General features: G+C 46.3%; 1 protein-coding gene across 3 annotated transcripts in view; it reads left to right on the top strand.

The window, feature by feature from the left end:
• The window catches only part of dgki (diacylglycerol kinase, iota), a 75,432-nt gene extending 64,224 nt beyond the window's left edge, over positions 1-11,208 (top strand). For 2 of the 3 annotated variants that reach the window (XM_065008178.1, XM_065008177.1), the window contains exons 21-33: positions 1,469-1,581; positions 2,517-2,579; positions 3,001-3,101; positions 3,532-3,611; positions 3,741-3,785; positions 3,880-3,949; positions 6,367-6,526; positions 6,741-6,766; positions 6,930-6,967; positions 7,112-7,232; positions 7,375-7,411; positions 7,573-7,672; positions 7,904-11,208. In XM_065008178.1, coding sequence (XP_064864250.1) covers positions 1,469-1,581; positions 2,517-2,579; positions 3,001-3,101; positions 3,532-3,611; positions 3,741-3,785; positions 3,880-3,949; positions 6,367-6,526; positions 6,741-6,766; positions 6,930-6,967; positions 7,112-7,232; positions 7,375-7,411; positions 7,573-7,672; positions 7,904-8,020 — 1,071 coding nt within the window. In that variant the 3' untranslated portion in view covers positions 8,021-11,208. The remainder of the gene's footprint in view (positions 1-1,468; positions 1,582-2,516; positions 2,580-3,000; positions 3,102-3,531; positions 3,612-3,740; positions 3,786-3,879; positions 3,950-6,366; positions 6,527-6,740; positions 6,767-6,929; positions 6,968-7,111; positions 7,233-7,374; positions 7,412-7,572; positions 7,673-7,903) is intronic. The other variant, XM_065008179.1, reaches the window with a different exon arrangement.
• The last annotated feature ends 2,058 nt before the right edge of the window (positions 11,209-13,266 follow it).

Raw genomic sequence — 13,266 nt, 5'->3', positions numbered from 1 at the left:
CATTATGAAAGCAGGTTGCGGGTGAATTCAACTGTTGTATATCCCCACACAGGCTGGATTCCAATAGGAATTACACATCACTTTGCAAACCTGCATAATGTGATTTGCAGGTAGGGTTGCAAAATTCTGGATAAATGTCCAGGTTTTCCAGAAATCCCATTTGGAAGATTCCTGGAAATCCTTCAACCAGGGTTTACATTTTGGGGGGGGGGGGGATTTGGGGAAAGTTACCGGAACTTTGCAACCCTACTTGCAAACCTGTTTGATGGGGCCTGTAAAACTATGAGGCCACTGTATTAGGATAAAGCTAGGCCTCAAAATAAGGTCTTATGTGATGTATCGGTTTGAGTAATGACTACAAAATCACTTTAAGTAACTTTACTAGATATATTAGATATAGTAACTGCAACGGGTTTCCTCCAAGGTTTTGAGTAATGACAGCATATCGGGGTTTACAGTGCATGCTACACATATACACTCACTGGCCAGTTCATTATGTACACCCCCCCCCGTTCACCAAAATGGACCGCTCCTACAGACAGTACTGTAAGTCAAGTGGCTGTAGCTTACTATATAAAGCAGGCAGGCAGACAGGCATCGAGGCATTCAGTTACTATTCAGTTGTTTAACGTTAGAATGGGCAAAACTAGTTACCATAGCGACTTTGAGCATGGCATGATCGTCGGTGTCAGGCTCGCCGGATCCAGTATCCCAGAGTCGGCCGCCCTCCTGGGCTTTTCAAGCACGACAGTGTCTAGGGTTTACCAAGAATGGTACGACAAACACAACCATCCAGTCAGTAGCAGTCCCGATGGCCAAAACAGCGCGTTGATGAGAGAGGTCGAAGGAGAATGGTAAGAATCGTGCAAGCTAGCAGGTAGCCTGCAAACAGACAAATAACAGCGCAGAACATGTGTGTGCAGAACGGCATCTTTGAACGCACGACGCGTCAATCCTTGATGGGCTATTGCAGCAGACCACCACACCGGTTCCACTCCTATCAGCTAAAATCAAGAAGAAGCGGCTCCAGGGGGAACACCATCACCAACACTGGACATGACAGAGAGCCTGGAACATGACAGAGAGTTCAGTTTTCTTGAGTGGCCTGGTCAGTCCCCAGACCTCAACCCTATAGAGAATCTATGGGATGAGATGGAATGAGCTGTTCACAGCATGAATGTACTGCTGTTCAATCTGCAGCAGCCGCGTGATGCCATCGCATCAGCATGGACCAACATCCCTGTGGAACATTTCCGACACGTTGTAGAATGCCCCAAAGGATTCAGGCTGTTCTGGAGGCAAAGGGGGATCCAACCAGGTACTAGATGGGTGTACCTAATAAACTGTCACGTGAGAGTATAACACAGACCTGCACTGTACAGGGATACAACACAGCTCCATACTACAGAGATGTGTGTGTGTGTGTGTGTGTATGTGTGTGTGTGTGTGTGTGGGTACGCTTGTGTAGGTGGATGGAGAGCCGTGTCGCTTGGCCCCATCAACCCTCCGCATCTCCCTACGCAACCAGGCCAACATGGTACAGAAGAGCAAGAGACGCACCTCTGTACCCCTGCTCAATGAGTGAGTCACACACACACACACACACACACACACACACACACACACACACACACACACACACACACACACTCCAAAGATACAGGCCAATATAGCACACACACACACACACACTCTCCAAAGAGAATGGCTGGAGTGTGGCAGGTAGTCTAGTGGTTGAGACCAGTAACCGAGCGGTCGCTGGTTTCGAACCCCAGAGCTGACTCTGTGAATCACACACACATCCTCTATCCTTCTTCCTGTGGAACTAGACCAGCGGTGTACAGAAGGGTAAAGACCTCCGAGTCCCGCCCTAGTGAGCGAGTCACCTCGGAGAATGGACACTGTCAATGGGTCCAAGTGTACATTTACACCGATTACGAGAAAGATAACCAGTGCTAGTTTTGATGCTGTGGCTGCATTCTGTTGGAAAGAAGAGCACACCAAGGATAACAGGGTCAAACTAGGCGCTGCCTTAGTGTAAAATCTCTCAAGGTGTAAACCCACCGCTGCTGTACACACACACACACACACCCACAGTTCAGTTTCTTGATATTGTTCAGGGCTTTTTCTCATTATATTCCCTTCACACAGTTAGTTTCTCCTCTAACCATCTGTTCCACTTACTACCACCTGTTAAGCAGATCGTCCCAACAGCACCTAATGCCTGTGTGTGTATCTAGCTGCCGTTGTGTGTGTGTGTGTGTTGCTCTTTACTCCGTGTGGTTATACTCAGCTACAGTAACTAAAGCTGTGCCTGGTTTTTGCCTTAGTGTTCTGCAACAATACTCTAATCTGTCATGGGCTTCCTCCATGTCTTCATCCTCGACTGTCTTTTTGATGTTTTCTTTCTTCCCTCTCTCCTCACCCTCATGTCGACTCCTCCTCCTCTCTTTCCTTGATATTTACCTCCCCTCTGGGCCTGTGTTTTCCCCCCGCCCTGTCTGTTACGACTGCAGCATTCAGAAAGTGTGTTCAGCAGACCCGCGTCGCCTTTCTGCTCCCCCTGACTCCTTCTCTGTGTAAGTACTCTAACCCGGCGCGATTCAGAGAGTGCCTGAGAGAGAGAAAGATGGACAGGAACGGAGTGAGAAAAAGAGAGAGTCAAGTTTTTTTTGTCCGTGCCTGTGTCGAGTACCGTGTAGAGTAAGTGGGTCTAAACGTCGTAAAGTATATGGTTGCCCCTGCATGCGGAGCCCGTCGAACCTGCCGGTGTGCTGTCTCCTAGTGTCTGTCTCTGTGGGAGTCCACCCTGTCCTGCTCGGTGCTCTGTAAGGTTGTGGCTACAGTACATGTAGCACAGTGTAGTCTGTCCTGGCACTGCTAGATCGCAATCAATGGGAGAAAATACACACATCCTATTTGTTTCCGGTACTGAACAGAAAAAAATGGAATGAAGCCATACGTTGATTGAGACGTTTCAACGTGTGTGTGTTCCTCCAGCCCCCATGCTGTCCCCGAGCGCCTGCGCCTCAGAGTCAACCGGATCAGTCTGCAGGACTACGACAGACTACAGTTCGACAGGGAGCGACTCCGAGACATCTGTGAGTGTGTGTGTGTGTGTGTGTCTTTGTTGAAGGGTCCATCAATTCAAATCAGATGTTATTGCGGGTATAGCGAAATACTTGTGTTTCTAGCTCCAACAGTGCAGTAATAAGTAAGTAAAGTAAAATCGAACAATTTCACAACAATACACACAAATCTAACTAAAGGAATGGAATTAAGAATATATAAATATATGGATGTCAGAGCGGCATAGATACATAAGATACAGTAGAATAGAATACAGTATAGACATGAGATGAGTAAAGCATAAATATGTAAACATTATTAAAGTGTTAGTGTGCGTGTGCGTGTGTGTGTGTGTGTGTGCGTGCGTGCGTGCGTGCGTGCGTGTGTGTGTGTGTGTGTGTGTGTGTGCGTGCGTGTGTGTGCGTGTGTGCGTGCGCGTGTGTGTGTGTGTGTGTGTTGCAGCGATCGCGGTGGGGATTGTGGTGGTGAGAGGGGACTGTGACCTGGAGACCTGCAGACTCTACATAGACAGGCTACAGGAGGTGAGAACACACACAGACACGTGACACACTTGCACACACACATGTGCACACACACTCACGCCAATATGATTTGGCTATGGTGATTGTTCTATTTTCTGAAACACTGCTGGGGTTTCCTATTTCTAACAGGATCTTCATCAGGCTCCATCTGCTGGCCACCGAGTGCATTACCAGGTTCCTGTCTGTCTTTCTTTCAGTCTATTATGTCTGACTATGCTATCGGTGAGTTGTTACTGAACTGGCCATCCCTTCCCTCCTCTTTCTGTAGGATGAGTGTCGAGGTCTACCGCGACCTGGCTCCGCCCACAGACTGTCCCCCAACTGGAGCTTCCTGGAGTGTGAGTGACATCACTTAGTGACATCACTCACCTAGGGTCAAAACACAAATTCAGCATTTCTGTAAATATGCCAGAGCTTTAGCCTACTTGTAAACTCAGCAAAAACGAAACGTCCCTTTTTCAGGACCCTGTCTTTCAAAGATAATTAGTAAAAATCCAAATAACTTCACAGATCTTCATTGTAAAGGGTTTAAACACTGTTTCCCATGCTTGTTCAATGAACCATAAACAATTAAGGAACATGCACCTGTGGAACGGTCGTTAAGACACTAACAGCTTACAGACGGTAGGCAACTAAGGTCATAGTTATGAAAACTTAGGACACTAAAGAGGCCTTTCTACTGATTCTGAAAAACACCAAAAGAAAGATGCCCAGGGTCCCTGCTCATCTGTGTGAACGTGCCTTAGGCATGCTGCAAGGAGACATGAGGACTGCAGATGTGGCCAGGGCAATACATTGCAATGTCCGTACTGTGCGACGCCTAAGACAGCTCTACAGGGAGACAGGACGGACAGCAGATTGTCCTCGCAGTGGCAGACCACGTGTAATGACACCTGCACAGGATCGGTACGGCCGAACATCACACGTGCGAGACAGGTACAGGATTGCTACAACAACTGCCCGATTTACACCAGGAACACACAATCCCTCCATCAGTGCTCAGACTGTCCGCAACAGGCTGAGAGAGGCTGGACTGAGGGCTTGTAGGCTTGTTGTAAGGAGGTCCTCACCAGACATCACCGGCAAAAACGTCGCCTATGGGCACAAACCCCATCGTCGCTGGACCAGACAGGACTGGCAAAAAATACTCTTCTCTCACGAGTCGCGGTTTTGCCTAAGCAGGGGTGATGGTCGGATTTGTGTTTATCGACGAAGGAATGAGCGTTACACCGAGGCCTGTACTCTGGAACGGGATCGATTTGGAGGTGGAGGGTCCGTCATGGTCTGGGGCGGTGTGTCACAGCATCATCGGACTGAGCTTGTTGTCATTGCAGGCAATCTCAACGCTGTGCGTTACAGGGAAGACATCCTCCTCCCTCATGTGGTACCCTTCCTGCAGGCTCATCCTGACATAACCCTCCAGCATGACAATGCTGTACTGCTCATTCTGTGCGTGATTTCCTGCAAGACAGGAATGTCAGTGTTCTGCCATGGTCAGCTAAGAGCCTAGAGTCTAGGACCTGTTGGATCGGAGGGTGAGGGCTAGGGCCATTGTCTGGGAACTTGCAGGTGCCTTGGTGGAAGAGTGGGGTAACATCTCACAGCAAGAACTGGCAAATCTGGTGCAGTCCATGAGGAGGAGATCAAATCAAATCAAATGTATTTATATAGCCCTTCGTACATCAGCTGATATCTCAAAGTGCTGTACAGAAACCCAGCCTAAAACCCCAAACAGCAAGCAATGCAGGTGTAGAAGCACGGTGGCTAGGAAAAACTCCCTAAAAGGCCAAAACCTAGGAAGAAACCTAGAGAGGAACCAGGCTATGTGGGGTGGCCAGTCCTCTTCTGGCTGTGCCGGGTGGAGATTATAACAGAACATGGCCAAGATGTTCAAATGTTCATAAATGACCAGCATGGTCCAATAATAATAAGGCAGAACAGTTGAAACTGGAGCAGCAGCACGGCCAGGTGGACTTGGGACAGCAAGGAGTCATCATGTCAAGTAGTCCTGAGGCATGGTCCTAGGGCTCAGATCCTCCGAGAGAGAGAAAGAAAGAGAGAAAGGTAGAATTAGAGAGAGCACACTTAAATTTACACAGGACACCGAAAAGGACAGGAGAAGTACTCCAGATATAACAAACTGACCCTAGCCCCCCGACACATAAACTACTGCAGCATAAATACTGGAGGCTGAGACAGGAGGGGTCAGGAGACACTGTGGCCCCATCCGAGAACACCCCCGGACAGGGCCAAACAGGAAGGATATAACCCCACCCACTTTGCCAAAGCACAGCCCTCACACCACTAGAGGGATATCTTCAACCACAAACTTATGGTTGATGCACTGTAGTACTTAATGCAGCTGGTGGCAACACCAGATACTGACTGTTACTTTTGATTTTGACCCCCCCTTTGTTCAGGGACACATTATTCCATTTCTGTTGGTCACATATCTGTGGAACTTGTTCAGTTTATGTCTCAGTTGTTGAATCTTGTTATGTTCATATAAATTCTTACACATGTTAAGTTTGCTGAAAATAAACGCAGATTATAGTCAGCGCACGTTTCCTTTTGTTGCTGAGTTGACATATGCATATCTCCATCCGTTGTTCCTCGTGTAAAGTGGGCCTCTGAAGTCTCTGCAGAAGGCTTGTTTAACACGGTTTAACTGTGTGACTCTAAGACATCGACTGTGTGACAGTGAGCTGTTCTCTCCTTTCACACCATCTCTCTAAACCAAGTCTCCTTTCCCCAGCTACGTCTGCAGACCGTTTCTACCGCATAGACAAGGCCCAGGAGCACCTGCACTATGTGACAGAAATCTGCCAGGAAGAGGTGTTTATCCTGGACCACGGTGGAGTAGCGGGGGGACCGGCCACAGGCATGCCTGACCTGGTGGTGGAGCCCAACTCTGGGTGAGAGACAGAGAAAGAGGGAGCGAGAGAGAGAGACACACCCACTCACACACACAGATGTGTAAACACATGCATACACACATAGACCCGCAAACGCTCACGTTCACGCGCACACACACACACACACACACACACACACACACACACACACACCTCTAACATTATTTCGTGTTGAGAGTCGCAGTCCTTTCATCTATTTGTCTCTCTGGTGCAGGAGCCCTCTGACGTCTGAGGAACAAGGTGAGATGTTTTGCGTCTTTTGAAAGAAGAACATTTGTAAACCCATGTTTTTCATCTATAAAAACCCTGCCTTACAGTGGGAACGATTCCTGTCAACGCACGTGTAACCCTATAACATTGTCTAACTGATAGTGGTGTGTGTGTGTGTGTGTGTGTTCTTCAGCAATGCTGATGGCTGCCTCCTCTGGGGACCTGACTACGGTTAGATACCTCGACCTTCTCCCTTGCAAACATCTGACTGTCTTACTAGAACCAGCTCAAAGCCATTCCTGACGTAATATATGCACTACTGAAGTCGATACGTACGTGTCTCTCCTAACGGTGTTCTACCTGTCTCTCTCTCAGTTGTCGGGCAGCTTCTTTCGCGGGACCAGCCTCCTGGTGAGGGATTCTACTGGTTGTAGTGCACTACACCTGGCCTCTCAGCACGGACACACTGAAGTGGTCCACTTCATACTGGAGCACGGTGAGTGTGTGTCTGTGTGTGTCTCTGTGTGTGTGTGTGTGTGTGTGTGTGTGTTGCTTCTTATTGCATCCTTCAAATGAGCTTGTTTGCAAACCTCTGATGTTCGCTAAAATGTTGGCTCTGTTTGTTTGTTTTCTTTTAGGGTCAAAGGTGCTCCTGGATTTAACCAACAGAGAAACGTAAGTCGCCCACTGGCTTACGGCTTTGTTGTCTGTCTGAGGGTCGAACGTTGAAGAATGTCTTGTTTCTGTGCCTGAAGTCACTTTTCTATACCTCAAACTGATCAGGCAGCCTGCAGCTTGCGTGAAGTGTGTGCTCGTGTGTGTGTGTGTGTTTTCAGAGGAGACACTGCCTTGCACAAAGCGGCCTCTCAGAAGCATCACGCTGTGTGTCATCTTCTCATGGACTCCGGAGCTTCCCTCATCAAGACCAACTTCAAGGTTAGAACCACACACACACACACACACACACGCACACACACAGTACACACACAGACAGGACACACACAGTACACACACAGTACACACAGGCACACACACACTTGTACCGCACCGCACAAACACACACAGACACACAATTGCACACACAAAGGCAAGCTCTCACATAAGAGAGAGTTTGTATAATGGAGTAGAAGTATCCACACACGTGTGTGGCTGTGTGTGTGTTCACAGGGCAAGACACCAGTGGAGCAAGCTCGTAACGCGGGGGACCAAGAGCTGGCCTCCTACCTGACCAGCAAACAGCTCCCTACCACTGTCTCCCATGAAGATCTGGAGACTGCTGTATGAGAGAGAGAGAGAGAGAGAGAGAGAGAGAGAGAGAGAGACAGAGAGACGGAGAGAGAGAGGAAATAGACTACACGCAGAGTGAGGGGAAGACAGGGAGAAGAGGATGAGAGATGGAGGAGAGAGGTTAGCCCACCTCCATAGATTGACTGAGGGATGGACAGACAGATGGACAGTCAGGAGCGGCCTGACGCGCTTTAGACTCTCTCATCAGCATGACTCTGTCCTGTCCTGCACAGGAAAATGTTTCATCGAAATCATTATTTATTATTGGTATTATTTATTCATTAATTTATTGATTGATTGTAAACGTATGGGAGTGTTGGGGTATGGAGTTGCCTGTTGTTCACTGAATGCCAGGGTCTGGGCTAGATTAGGATTCAGGGGGTTCGGGGTCAGGGATCAGAGATGAGGGTTCACCGACACAAAGACCCTCTCTCAGTGCGTCCCTGCAGCCTTACATACTGTACCAACGCGGTTCAACCACGGTTAAACCGCATACTCAATATACGTATTTTCCCAGAAGGCCTTTGTGTATCATTCAGACGTGTGCCAAAGACACACAGCACTGTGAGGCAGGGACAGCACCCAGCGCCCTCCATACTACTACCACTGCTACACTAGGATACCACTACTGCTATCCCAACAACACTGCTAGGCTTGTAGCCATCCCAATTCTAAGCCCCCTGGAGGCCAGTGTCGGACCTGAGATGACAGACACCTTAGGCAAACAACGAAAAGAAAGACGGGACTGATTCTCCATGCAGCCCCGGGGACCCATTACACACCCAACCTAGAGCTCTACCAGAGCAGCATGTACACACCTACAGACTGTGTGTGTGTCTGTGTGTGTGTGTGTGTGTGTGTGTGTGTGTGTGTGTGTGTGTGTGTGTGTGTGTGTGTGTGTGTGTGTGTGTCTGTGTCTGTGTCTGTGTCTGTGTGTGTGTGTGTGTGTGTGTGTGTGTGTGTGTGTGTGTGTGTGTGTGTGTGTGTCTGTGTGTGTGTGTCTGTGTGTGTGTGTCTGTGTGTGTGTGTCTGTGTGTGTGTGTGTGTCTGTGGTGTGTGTGTGTGTGTGTGTGTGTGTGTGTGTGTGTGTGTGTGTGTGGTGTGCTTGAGAGAGACTAATTCAAAACAAACCTGAGCCATATTCAATGCAATATGAATGAATGACGTTTGTGCGTTTCTCTATTCGTGTTTACATTACATTAATGTTTTAACGGTCCCTTATGGCACCAAGGAGTGTTGAATGTGCAATTTCTTACCGTGCCGGTGTGTGTGTGTGTGTGTGTGGTTGTGTGTGTGTGGTTGTGTTTCTGTCAATGTGAAGTGGGGTGGGTGGGGTGGGTTTGGTTTGGTTGACTTGATATGGTTAAAACACTAAAACTACTGGTAGGTATTGTAAAAACAGCCGTGTTCAGATGGCCGTTCTGAAAACCAAGACAGATGTATTACAGCACTTCACCTTGTTTTATTTATCCAGCGTTTATCAGTGGTCCAACATGACCCGGGAAATTGAAATGTTTTGAAGTTGTTCTGCCTCCCTCCATCCCCCACTACCCTGCCTGGTCGTGCTGAGAGAGATAAACCATAGAGATAGATAGAGGAATCAAAATGTATATAACCCGTTTTAGCAGGGAAATTGCCTTTACGTTTCCAACCATTCAATTTTAGTCAACTGGGTGAGGATTCCTATGGGCTGGGAGCGATCAGCCAATGATCTGAACATTGTCCTCTACTTCTTCAAAATTGGGTTGCCTATGGTTTGTAAAATGGCTTTAAGATATATTACCGCCATCTAGTGGCCACAATCCATAAGTGACACACAAGCTTTTGTTCAGGATTCTAGAACTGCAGGTGGTGGTAAATCACCAATGCAAGCTCAATACAAATTGAGAAGAAAATGGATTACTCTAACATGGAGATGTCCGTGCAGTCACGTATGCCATTATGGCACAGATACAAAGATGAGTCCTCTGTCTATCTCTATGAGACAAACATCCGTTACTTATGAATAGATTGGAAATGATTTTGTGTTCTTTATTATTCAACAATTGTTGTGCATGGCATTTGTCTTACCTCCTTGGAAGTTGCTACTCCATAATAATGGTATCACAAACTGGCATTATTATTATTATTATGTTATTATAATTATTAAGATTTGAATTGTTTTATACCTAAGTAATATGGGTAAGGTTTGAAATGTGTAATGGTTCTACATTTGGTTTTGTATTTTTCAGACCATGGGATTACTTGAATGTTGTTGTTTATTTTGTATTCTCTAAAAGTCGTATAGTGCTGCCTCTGACAACATTTCCTGTGTTTTGATTGGTCATTGACGTGACGTCACGGTGAGGTCACAGTGACGAGGGCCTGTGAGGAGAGTCTCTTTAAGCCTCCCAACCTTCATAGTGTCTGTGGAGATGAATTTGAACACTGGCGTGGTTGAATATCAAGGCTGCCTGCCCCTAACCCTAGGGAATACCCTTAGAGAGTAGAATAGATGGAGAACGTAGTGGGAATGATGTATATTCAGTCTACTCAGAGACTTTATCAGTAGTCAGTCAGTCTCCGCAGTGTGCCTGTTAGATAACCTGTAATTATAATGATTCAGACCGGTGTCTATGTCAAATACTGGAGGTGTGCTTTGCTTGTCTGGTACAATGGAACCAATAGAATAGTAGCAAAAGTGCAAACTCCACCCAACCTGCATGCTAGTCAAGCTAAATGAAGTGCACCTCAAGTATTTAACGTATCGGACCTAGGTCTGACCTTTACCCTCTTATAACCCAGTAATACCCAGTACTACAGGGCATTGATAAGGCCCGTACAGACATGGAGGACAATAGATACTGGTCATACTGGGTACTACTACTTCTAGATTTCTTTAGCTTCTTTTGAGTTTACACTGATTTCTCTCAATCCCCATCCCCCCTCCCCCCCAGGTATTACAAGAACTTTCTGAAATAATCTGACCTCAAACCAAAAACACTCTTCTCCCACAGATATCTTCCAACAGGGACTTATAAAAGTTTTGAATCCAACATTCACTGTTGTTCACTGTTAAATGTCCTGCAAATTGTTTTGGGAAATTAATTGACAATTGAGAGGCATAGAAAGCATGCCGGGTTGTACAATTGTAACATCTGAATAATCGTATCATTTTAGAAGATTAAAGTTTTCACTGAAACATCTTGCTGCTGTGTCATAGTTTTGTTCATTTGAGCTGTTTCTAAGGTTTTCAAAAAGAAAGGGGGACCACACGTCATATAGTTCATGAAAATGCCTTTATTTGTGTGGCATGTTCAATGGAAACAAAGTTTCGGGCTGCATGGCCTTTCGTCAGGGAGTACAAAGATATGGTAATACAATGTCCTCTTTTGAACAGCTTTTTCCCAAACAAGCCTGAATTGAAGAGGGAGGGGTTACCAAATTGATTGGACAACATCTATAGATACTAGAGACGTTAAAAAGTGAAATGATGTAGGTATGTTATCAAAAATGCAAATCAAGACTAGAAGCATGAAAAGCCCTAGGACGGTAGTTCTAACCTTGAATATGACTGGGCAAAGTGCTAAGAATAGGAGAGCCATCTATTTTACAGTACACTAGAACACAGAAAACATGGACCACTATAGTCCTGACATAGCAGAGGGCAATAGAGCAATATGTCCACTAGATGACAGCAAAGGTTTATTGGGTTTGTGCAATCCTGCCACCTACTGGATTGGAGTGGAATGGGAGTACATACATGTTACCAGCAGTCATACTCAAATGTACCGTTAGATGGCATGATAACTATAGATATCGTGTCCATCCCACTTACAGTAATGCATATTCTATCTATGGGGATGTCGAGTCTACGTGTGACATGTATAAGTTATTTGAATGAATGATAGATTCTTCCTAACACTCAAAGGATGGAGAGGCTATGAGTAGGTCTTGAGTGATTTGGTTATTACTGTCCCTCCAAGGGTTGTAGTGTGATGGAGGTGAGGTAGGTCCCTTGTGTGCCATACCTGACCTCCATACAGAGTTGTACTGTGATTGATGACACCCAGGAAATGGGAGTTTACAGGTGCAAACAGCCCCTGGAGACAAGGAAGAGAAAAGGTGAGGATGACGCTTCAGTAATAGCAGACAAATAGCTGAATTACTCTAGTTGAAATAAGGCTCTGAGCCTTACATTGACGTTTGTGTGTGAGTGTGTGTGTGCGCGTGCGTGCGTATGTACGTGCGTGCGTGCGTGTGTGTGTGTGTGTTCTCTGTCAAAGGTGCCACTTTGTTGTTTTATTTGGACTGACATTCTTGCACTGGCTCTATGCACACTCACTGGGTTCTACCCACACACTCACACTTACTACAATGACACTCCAACACACACACACACACACACACACACACACACACACACACGCATACAAACACACACGCATACGTTCATGCACACAAAACACACACACATAGACACCCTTTCACACTCTTCACACACGCTGCTGCTACTCGTGTTTATGATCTACATCCTGATTCCCTAGTCACGTTCACACATTGACTCGGTTCTCCTTGTATATAGCCACTCGTTATTGTTATTTTACTGTGTTACTATTTCCTTTTGTATTTTATTTGCTAATCTTTTCTTACTTTTTAACCCTGCATTGTTGGTTAAGGGCTTGTAAGGGAGCATTTCACAGTAAAGCCTACACCTGTTGTATTCGGCGGATTTGTGACAATTAGCATTTGATTTGATTTGATCTAATCTACTGTTTAATTCTTACATTCTTAATTGCTTTTAACACTAGGGGGAGCCTTGATCCAATATTCAAAACACACTCCGAGAGGTACCTGCAATTGAAATTCCCAGGGATCTGAATTTGATTCATAATTTATTGAAGCAGTAAACTGTGTTGAAAATTGTGCTGTGTGCTGCGCTTTAGAGACATTTAATGGAGTTTGGGCACGCAAAGCAAGCCGAAGAGCATTAAATACATGAACCAGGTCAGGTAGCATAGTGGTCCAGAGCATTAAATACATGAACCAGGTCAGGTAGCATAGTGGTCCAGAGCATTAAATACATGAACCAGGTCAGGTAGCATAGTGGTCCAGAGCATTAAATACATGAACCAGGTCAGGTAGCATAGTGGTCCAGAGCATTAAATACATGAACCAGGTCAGGTAGCATAGTGGTCCAGAGCATTAAATACATGAACCAGGTCAGGTAGCATAGTGGTCCAGAGAGGTGGGCCAGTAAGTGA

This window comes from Oncorhynchus nerka, linkage group LG23 (genome assembly GCF_034236695.1).
Source record: "Oncorhynchus nerka isolate Pitt River linkage group LG23, Oner_Uvic_2.0, whole genome shotgun sequence".
NCBI lineage: Eukaryota > Metazoa > Chordata > Actinopteri > Salmoniformes > Salmonidae > Oncorhynchus > Oncorhynchus nerka.
This window is presented reverse-complemented; position numbering and strand designations above follow the sequence as displayed.